The sequence below is a fragment of the Urocitellus parryii genome, chromosome 2 (assembly GCF_045843805.1).
Source record: "Urocitellus parryii isolate mUroPar1 chromosome 2, mUroPar1.hap1, whole genome shotgun sequence".
Lineage (NCBI taxonomy): Eukaryota > Metazoa > Chordata > Mammalia > Rodentia > Sciuridae > Urocitellus > Urocitellus parryii.
In genome coordinates, this window is record NC_135532.1 from 91,244,595 (window position 1) to 91,254,848 (window position 10,254).

The following is a 10,254-nucleotide window of genomic DNA, read 5'->3' on the forward strand; positions in this document are numbered from 1 at the left end:
ACAAAGATCTCTCTTGTTCTTGGATAGGCAGAATTAATATTGTCAAAATGATCATATTACCAAAAGCATTATACATATTTAATGCAATTCCAATCAAAATCCCAAAGACATTCCTCACAGAAGTAGAAAAAGCAATCATAAAATTCTTCTGGAAAAATAAGAGACCCAAAATAGCTAAAGCAATCCTTAGCAAGAAAAGTGAAGCAGGAGGCATCACTATACCAGATCTTAAACTATATTACAGAGCAACAGTAACAAACACAGCACCATATTGGTGCCAAAATAGACTTGTAGACCAATGGTACAGAGTAGAGGACACAGAGAGAAAGCCACATAAATACAGTTATCTCATATTAGAGAAGGCATCAAAAACATTTTGGAGAAAGGATAGCCTCTTCAACAAATGGTGCTGGGAAAATTGGAAATCCATATGCAACAAAATTAAATTAAGCCCCTATCTTTCACTATGTACAAAACTCAACTCAAAGTGGATCAAGGACCTAGGAGTTAAACCAGAAACCCTGAGCCTAATAGAAGAAAAAATAGGCCCAAATCTTTAACATGTTGGATTAGGCCCCAACTTCCTTAATAAGACTCCTATAGAGTAAAAAATAAAAATCAAGAATCAATAAATGGGATGGATTCAAACTAAAAAGCTTCTTTTCAGCAAAAGAAACAATTAGTGAGGTGAATAGAGAGCCTACAGAATGAGAGCAAATTTTTACCACACAGAGAGAACACTAATCTCTAGGATATATAAAGAACTCAAAAACCTTAACACCAAAAAAACAAATGACCCAATCAATAAATGGGCCAAGAAACTGAACAGACACTTCTCAGATAATATATAATCAATCAACAAATATATGAAAAAATGTTCAACATCTTTCTAGCAATTAGAGAAATGCAAATCAAAACTACTCTAAGATTCCATCTCACTCCAGAGTAGCAGCTATTAAGAATACAAACAAAATAGTGTTGGCAAGGATCTGGGGAGAAAGGCATACTCATACATTGCAAATTGGTGGGACTGCAAATTGTTGCAGCCAATCTGGACAGCAGTATGGAGATTCCTTGGAAAACATGGAATGGAACCATTTGACCCAGCTATCCCACTCCTCAGTTTATACCTAAAGGACTTAAAAACAACATACTATAGTAATGTAGCCACATCAATGTTTATAGCAGCACAACTCACAATAGCTGAATTGTGGAACCAACCTAGATACCCTTCAGTAGATGAATGAATAAAGAAACTGTGATACACACACACACACACACACACACACACACACACAATGGAATATTACTCAGCATTAAAAGAGAATAAAATCATGGCATTTGCAGGTAAATGGATAGAGTAAGAGAATATTGTGCTAAGTAAGCCAATCCCAAAAAACAAAATGCCAAATGTTTTCTCTGATATGAGGATGCTGATCTACAATAGGGATGGGGGGCAGGGGAAGCATGGGAGGAATGGAGGAACTTTAGATAAGGCAAAGGGAAGAAGGGAAGGGAAGGGAGGGGGCAGAGGGTTAGGAAAGAGAGTGGAATGAGATGGACATTACCCCAAGTAGATGTATGAAGACACCAATGGTGTGACTACTTTGTGTACAGAGACATAAAAAATTGTGCTCTATATGTGTATTATGAACTGAAATGCATTCTGCTGTCATATATATCAAATTAGAATAAATAAATTTAAAAAAAAAAAAAACATGCCTCACTGACAGATACCTGAGTTCAAATAAAAGGTGTCACTTTCTCCATAACACAGCCCTGTGCTAGGGTTATAGCATGGATTTGAGTCTACATTAAGCTCCATTGCTGGGTGTTTTTTCTGCTACATAAGCTGCCCTCCATGTGTATGTGTGTGTCAGTCTCTTTACTTAGCACAAACCTGAAACCTAGCTTCAAGAAAGATCTAATTACTCCAATTAAGGAAAGAGCAAGCTCCTAGAGTACTACTGACACTTCTGAGAATTCAGAACACTGACTTTTATTAAGGAAGACAAGCTAAATGTTTACATAGTCACTTTATTTTCCAGGCAGGTCAATTGGGCAAGCTCTTCCTTGAAGAAGGATGAATACTTCTCAGGTTGTTTTTTTTTTAAACAACCCATGAACATTCTAGGGAAGAGGTAGATAGCTAGATTCTAAAGGCTCTGCAGTGATGACCTAGGCCCTCTAGCAAGTAGTGATGCCAAGTAGAAATAGCACCATGAGCCCAGGCTTCCCCGTTCCCATGAGAATGTTCTGGACCAGAGATCTAGGAGAAAAGTCTAGGAATTGCTACCAATCTTGATAGATTGATAGGCCCTCTTCAGGCTGGTCCTGGGCCTCCTGTTCCAGCTGCACAGTGGATGCCTCCCTCTGTGTAGCATACAGGACCACAGCGCAACTGGGGCTCTTCCTCCTCATACCAGCGCTGTTCACTGAAGTCAGGAAAGAAGGCTGCAATCTCTCTGCTGGCTGAAACCACAGAGTCTACAAGAGAAGGTAAAATAGATGAGGATCCTCATGGGGAGTACAGGCAAGAGATAGTCAAAATCAAGTTCAGAAACCTAAGTCTACTTCCTCAGTCCTGGGGCATGTAAAGAAAACCCACAGGCCAAATCAGCTGAAATGGCTACAAAGGGCCAGAAACATAAATAGAAAGAAAGCTCATTGAAGAAACATGGCTATCAACCTTCCCATATAGCCTAACCACGAACCCCAACACATCCTTCCTTATTTGTGGCTCTGACAAAGGAGATAGACTCACCTGAGCCATGGGTGGTGTTGCGCGTGTCTGTGAGGCCAAAACTCCCACGAATTGAATCTGGGGCCATGTGGCGTGCTCGAAACACTCTGGTGGGTCCCATCAGTGTCCTCCAAAGCTGGATGGCATCCTTGTGAGCAAGGATATAAGCTCGGATTGGCCCACTGTGAACAAAAGGAACACATGTAAAGAATCTGACCACCCAGAGCATTCTATAAGCAGTTCATAAGTAAAAGCATACTGCATCCTGAGAGTTTCATTGCCTTTACAGCTCAGAACCAATGCTGTTTCAAAGAGAAGTTGATAGAGGGCCACTGCTGGTATATAAGAACCACACAGATAAGCAGAGTTGCCAGGTAGCATTCAACAATACTCTTAGAGTCACTGATCCAGTAATCAACGTGACAACATGTATAAAAGGTCAATGTTGGCTTAATCAGAGCTCCATGCTCTGCTTCCTCATACTTGATATTGATTATAACTTTAAAGAGAGTAAATGAAGTTAACAATTCTATTTATGAGCAGAGGAGATATACCTAGTAGATAAAGATGCTAAGACTAAATTAGAAGTACCTGGCCATGAACTCCACCAGTCGCTGATAGAAAAAACGACCTGCAAAGAGAGAGTACCTTCATGAAGATACAGGTGCCCAAGATAAATTTTTCTACTACTACTTCCTTACCTGAAATAATAAACACTGCTTTAGAGGGGGAAGGGAAAAAGGGGGAATGCTTAGAGTCTGACATTTCTACACCTGAATCTAGGCTCTACTACTTACAACCTCTGTAGTTTCAAATAAATCATTAACCTCCCTGCTGTTTCCTAATCTGTGTACTGGAGATATAAATATACCTACTTTTTAGCATTGTTGGGAATAATTAAATGAAATAATAAGCATTAGAATAATGACCAAAAAAATAGTCACTAAGTATTAACTACTGATAATTTCATCAGGACATAAAATTGTTTCTGATTAAGACTATGAGATAGAACCCTCCTAGGAAAATAAAATAATGATAATCATGAAAAGTTTCAATAAAAACCTATGAGACAGAACCCTCCTAATAAAATAAAATAATTATAATCATGAAAAGTTTCAGTAAAAACCAAGACTTTATAAAATTGGTTGCAGGGATAGGGTTGCAGCTCACTGGTAGAGCACTTGCCTAGCACATACGAGACACTGGGTTCAATCTTCAGCACCACATAAAAATAAATAAATAAAATAAACAACTGAAAATATTTTTTAAAAAAAATAAAGATTCATTGCAATTTTACACAACTGATAGGTCACAGAAAGCCTGGAACATCAGATATTCCAGGGAAAATCTGATCAGACTCTTGGGATTGAGAAGCCTTCCACTCAGAAGACTATCGACTATCAGTCCTACCTTCATGTTCTTTGTAAAACTTCTGGCAATCTTCCTTTCTCCATAGTAGTTCTCTCATTCGTACAATAAGGAACTTGTTGCTCAGAATCTGATGATGAACAGCCTGGATAAACACCACACCAAAGATTTAAAAAAAAAAAAAAATCAATCAGGAGACCCAGGTGTTATGGGTCGGAACTTAAATGTCCCAACAAGAGCTCATTTGTTGAAGGCTTTTTCCCCAGCTGTTAGCACTATTGGGAAGCAGTAAAAACTTTACAAGGTTGTTGAAGGGAAGTTAGTATCATTAAGGACCCAGACCCCTTCTCTCTTTTTCACTTCCCAGATGTCATGATGTAAGCAGCTTTGCTCCACTCCCCATCATGATGTTCTGCTTCATCATAGTCCCAAAGTGACAAAGCCAAGTACCATGGGCTGAAGCTCTAAAATCATGAACCCAAATAAATCTTTCCTCCTTTTAAATTTTTTACCTCAGGGGCTGGGACTGTGGCTCAGTGGTAGCGCACTCGCATAGCATGTGCGAGGCTCTGGGTACGATCCTCAGCACCACGTAAAAATAAATAAATAAATAAAATTATTTTGGGGCTGGGGATGTGGCTCAAGTGGTAGCACGCTCGCCTGGCATGCATGCGGCCCGGGTTCGATCCTCAGCACCACATACAAACAAAGATGTTATGTCCGCCGAGAACTAAAAAATAAATATTAAAAAATTATCTCTCTCTCTCTCTCTATCTCTCTCTCTCTCTTTAAAAAAAAAATTTACCTCAGGTATTTTGTTACAGCCTCAGATAGCTAACATAGCAGGACAGAAAAGAAAGAAGGTGGGGTGAGATCAAGACCTCCAGTCACATAGCCAGAGTGTGAGTCTTAAGTGCAAGGGGATAGAAAGTTCTGTTTCCGCCCCTTCATTCCTCAGCCCCTAAGTTCAAGCCCACAGGACCGACCACACAGATCACCATAAAAGTCTTGTTGATGGTCCTGCTTTGAGTTTCTCTCATTCTCTCCAAACCAACACACTTGATAGATTGAAACAGCTTATGTTATATTATGATCAGGTTTTTGGTAGTTCCTATTATTCATGGAATGAAGAGCAGCCCAGTGCTCAAGGCTGCACTATCCTAGGCCACTACATTTCTAATTCTCTATACTAGCCCAGGCCACCTACAGCCCTCAGACCCACCACAGCCTGTCCCTTCTGTGGAACACTTATCCTTCTTCTGGCACTAACCAAAATCTATGCCTCCTTTGAGACCTAGTCAAGACTCACCACTTTCAGGTCACCATTCCAGACTGCTCCGGTCTTCCTCTGCACCACAATGAGCTTACTGAGCACTGGTCCTCAGCAATTACTTAATCAAACTATGGGTAGTAGAATCCTAAAAATATCCCTACCTGTGTCTATTTCTTATTTGAACCACTTCCTCAATATTAGTGTTCATTAAGGTTTTGTCATTCTACCCTCATCCTAATTCTATACTCTCTTGTCAATGTTGTTCAGTTCCACCATTTCAAAATACCACTAAAAATCTGTAAAATTTTTTATCAGGCAGACAGCCAACTCTAATCCCCAGGAAAATGAATAAATAAAATATCATTAAGTCACATTTAATAATAAAAGGGATTTTGCAGATGTAATTAAGGTTACTTACTAATCAGTACACTCTGCTTTAATGTAAAGAAAGATTATCCCGCTGAACCTAATTAGTTACATGTGCCCTTTTAAAGCAATTTTCTCTGGCTAGGAGCTAAAGAAGTCAGGAGAATTTGAGGCATGTGAAGGATTAGATACACTGTTGCGGTCTTAAAGATGAAGCAGGCCATGTGATGAGAAATGGAAGTGGTCTAGAAAGGGAGAGTAGTTCCACCAAGTAAATGGGTCTTTAGTCCTGTAATCACAGGAAATAAACTCTGCCAACAATCTTAGCAAGGCTGGAAGTGGATTCTTCCCTAGATACTCCAGATAAGGGCTCAATCAATCCATACCTTGACTTTGGCCTTGTGAGACCCAGCCAAATCTACAGGACCTCTAAACTATAAAATTGTGAGGTAATAAATGAATGTTGTTTTAAACTGTCAAGTTTGTAGTAACGTTTTGTAGTGCAGTAGTATATATTAACTTGAGGTCCTTTTTTTATTATTGTTATATTGGGTCCTTTCTTTTATTTTAAATATGCCCCAAGTCTCCAAGAGAGTTTCAGTCTCCTTAGGATCAGAGTTCATGGCTCCTAGCTTTGCCTCTGCAGCACCTAGCACAGGGGTTCTTGGTAGTCACAAATGTCCCTGAAGCACGTGAAATGGTATCAATGCCCAGGACATACAATAGGGGCTTAAAATTCATTCTTACCTCCAGAATCAAAGGGTGAGCAACTGCATCAGGCTTGATCAGGGCTAGAGTAAGCTGCAGAGCCTTAGGGCTTCGCAAGATTGAGGTCATCTCACTCCTGCCATCAGAGAACTGGATTAGGGATTCACCAGTGCTATTCTCCCAACCCTTTCTACTCTGTAAGCTACCCACCTCACAAGTCAACCACTGCCCCTTACTCCTGATACTCAAAAATCACCTGACACTTACCTTATCAGGCTGTATACATTACTTATTTACTTGCCTATTTGGACTCATAGAAGTGGTAGAGGGGACACTCAGGTTACCTTATGGAGTATAGTTTGTGCAATGGTAAAGCCATAAAGAAGTTACTCATATAAGAGAAATTTGCTTAAACACTACCTGTCTTTGCCAATACTCTCTTCCCTTCCAAACTTTCTTCTGTATTTTATACAATTTTTATAATTACATTCCTGAACAGCCTAGCCACAAGAGTAAAATGATTGATTCCACTCTTAAGGACTTCTATCCCATAGTGCTACCCCATCTATTCTAGAATTAGAAGACTGATTCACAAGAATTGGGATGTCACCGGGGTACCAAAATGTCTGCTGGCAATCTACCATCTCTTATTTAATATGGATAGGTCAATATCTTCCCTGCCCAAATCAAATTAATATGTTTAGCGTCCTCAGTGGTCACGCTTATAGACTTGCAACTTCAAGATCAGGGACTAGTTGTAACTATATCTGAAGCAACTGAAACAGCCTGATACAAAGATGCTCCATCAATTTTATTGATGACCTAAATCTATATAGTCATATTTCTATTCATCTTTGTATTCCTAGTGTCTAACATCGTGCAAAAGCTCAATAAATAATTGTGGAAAAGATATAACAAAAAAAATTTACAAACGGGAGACTACCAATTTGAGGTCCCGTCCAACTGTGAAATTCTATTTACATGTGAGAAACTGATCATCTCTGCATGAGACAAGGCAAGGCCTCAAAATAGTATCTCAATATTATTTCTAATTTAGCAACAAATACAGAGGTTTCCATGAATACACACAGGCAGAGAATTTGGACAACATTCTCATTTATTTTGGCATAACGATCATGTTAAAGGTGATACTATGGTCTAGACCAAATAATACCTATGCTACAATCTCTTCATGTTTTTTTCTACAGCATTCAACCTTATGTTCCAACTATGAAGCCAAACCCAGTCTAACCAGTACAAAAGCAGCCAACTTACTCAACCTAATAACCCAGAAGGTAACTTCCAGTCCCTCACTCTCCATATTACCACATTCTGATAATTGTATCCACCCACTACATCTCAAAATCTATACAAACCTCATTCCCTGAACTGCTATCACCTGAGTCTAGGTCACCACTATTCCTCCTTAGACTTTTGTGACAGTTTCTTTACTGGCTTCCCAATTTCTAGTCTTGCCGCTCTCTAAGTTTGTTCTCACAGAAGACACAGTGAATTAAAAATGCAAAGTGAATCATATTATTCCCCTTCTTAACCCTTTAGATATACCCTGCTCTTACAATAAGCTCCAAAATCCTTATCATGGCTTACCAGGCTTTGCATGATTTGGTTTCTGGATACATCTCTAGCCTCATCTGGAACCTCACACTCCTTAACTTTCCTTTGCTCCAGCCTCATGAGCCTTTCAGTTCTAAAGACTTTCTAGCCTGAAAGAAATGCCTTGGTGTGGCATTTTCAGATTCACCCATGCTTTCTTTGCTTACCTCCTACTGGCTCACTAGATCTCAGCTCACTTCCCCCATTACTTTCTCACAGTTCCTTGCATACTTCCATATCCTTGCATACTTGCATATCTTCTCCCACTAGAAGGCAGCTCTTTGAAAGCAGATTCGAATCAGTGCCCCTATTCAAAGTGCCTAGAACATAGATGCTTCTCAACAGTATTTGCTGAATAAATCAGTGAAAGAACCCGATCCAGTTATGCTAGGCTGCTGGGATTTAGTGGGGAGAGACCTGAGGGAGTGTCCAGGGGAGGATATAGGACCTGTAGAAAGGATGTGGTTCCTTTCCCAACACCAGTTAGGTTATGGCTACTTGGATTTTGATTTAAAACAAATGTTAAGTTGAGAAACGTACTCAACTTAAAAGTCACTCCATTAGAATTAAATTTTAAAAGTTGCCTAGGCCTGCCTGCCCGCCTCCCCGTCCCTTCCATATCTCTCTCTCTCTCTCTCTCTCTCTCTCTCTCTCTCTCTCTCTCTCTCTCTCTCTCACACACACACACACACACACCCAGAAAATTAAAAATTTTTAAAGTTGCCTAGGCGAGCGCGCGCGCGCACACACACACACACACACACACACACACACACACACACAGAAAATTACGAATTTTAAAAAGTTGCCTAGGCAGACCTGAGGGGGCCACCGCTCATCCTCCGAGAGAGCAGCATCAAGCTCCATTCTCCCGCTAGCTGCAGGGACGTGCAGCCACTCAACTCCGCCTCCTCCCAGGCACCAGTGGCCACACACACCCACTCCCACAGGCTCCCCGCCTCTGCTCCAGAACCCACCAGGCCGGGTCGCAGTTCACCCGATCCTCCAGACGCAATACCAAGCCTCTAGGCACTGCGCTAGTTAGCCAGAGCGGCCCTGCCGGGTCCTTCAGGCATCCGACCGGGCAGCCCTCCCTGGGGTCTTTGCACGATTGCTTAGCAACCCTCGTGCAGCGGGCCAATTCGGGAAACAGAAGGAGGGTGTGTATTGCTGAGCTTTGCCGCGAGGCGCTGCTGCTTTTCTGCTGTTGGCCAAAATCAGCAGGGTGTGGCTGGGTTATCCTAGAGTCTACTGAGCAGTCCAGGAGATGAAAACGGGTTTTTCCTGGTGCGTGGTATGATGTATGAAGAGGATGTTTGTGGCACTGGGAACGGAGAGGAATCCATTGGGGCGACTGGTGATAGGTATAATAAGGGTGGTAAAAGTGTTTTCTTACAGGGCATCACTGAGATTTAGAAGTTTTAGAAGATTTAGAAATAAATTGCTATCAATTTAAAGACATTTTCTCATTTAAATAATTTTAGTGTATATCGGTTTGCACTCTTGGAATGTTGAAAGGAGAGTCTGCTGTGCTAATGAAGCCAGAATTAGGCAGTCATAGATAAGGTAAATCTAGTCAGGTCGGATCTTGGAGGCCAATTTTGAATGAGTTAGACAAGTTGGAGATGGTCCCCTGAGGGATTGAAATGTTAATTCCTTCATAGCTCTTCCTCCACCTTTATCAAGAACCAGCCCCTGCTCCAACCTATTGATAAGGTATTGTAACCTATTCCTGACCCAGGAATTGCCCACTCCCTACAGGCAGCTATAAAGTTGTTAATTAATGTGTCCAGGGCTGCACCATTCTGCCCTTCCCCTTCCAGCCCACCTGTTTCCCACCCTTTGGCCATCCCACCGGGACATTCCTGGGCTGTGAGCCATTCCTGGGCTAGTCACTTAAGCTGGAAGGAGAACAAAGGAAGCCTAGGACATATAAAAAGGGCAGAGTGCTTCTCTTCTGGGGATACCAGGATACCAGCTATGGCCCTCTTCGCCCTCCCAAGAGAAGTCTATGTTACCCCTTTTTAAATAAACCCTGCTTTAATAATGCTTGCGCTGTGGTGCTTTTCTACTTGTTAAACCAGGATGCAAAGAAAAGACCACTGACTCCAATTTAAAATCAAATTAAAGCAAGCTTGTAATTCCTGCCAGCCCGGACTGTTTCCTGAAATCCATGGGCTAG

At 41.1% G+C, this 10,254-nt stretch overlaps 1 protein-coding gene across 2 annotated transcripts; it reads right to left on the reverse strand.

Moving 5' to 3' along the window:
* Positions 1–1,998: 1,998 nt before the first annotated feature.
* Nme6 (NME/NM23 nucleoside diphosphate kinase 6) lies at positions 1,999–9,130 on the reverse strand. 2 transcript variants are annotated; one of them, XM_026382224.2, is made up of 6 exons: positions 8,892–9,043; positions 6,498–6,594; positions 4,154–4,256; positions 3,335–3,374; positions 2,765–2,925; positions 1,999–2,487 (listed from the first exon to the last, which is right to left on the reverse strand). In XM_026382224.2, the coding sequence occupies exons 1-6, from the start codon at positions 8,927–8,929 to the stop codon at positions 2,324–2,326; spliced, it is 603 nt and encodes a 200-aa protein (XP_026238009.2). In that variant the 5' UTR covers positions 8,930–9,043; the 3' UTR covers positions 1,999–2,323. The 2 variants fall into 2 exon arrangements, with proteins under 2 accessions (XP_026238009.2, XP_026238011.1); XM_026382226.2 differs by lacking the exon at positions 8,892–9,043 and adding an exon at positions 9,050–9,130 and having other exon boundaries at positions 2,001–2,487.
* Between the last annotated feature and the right edge of the window lie 1,124 nt (positions 9,131–10,254).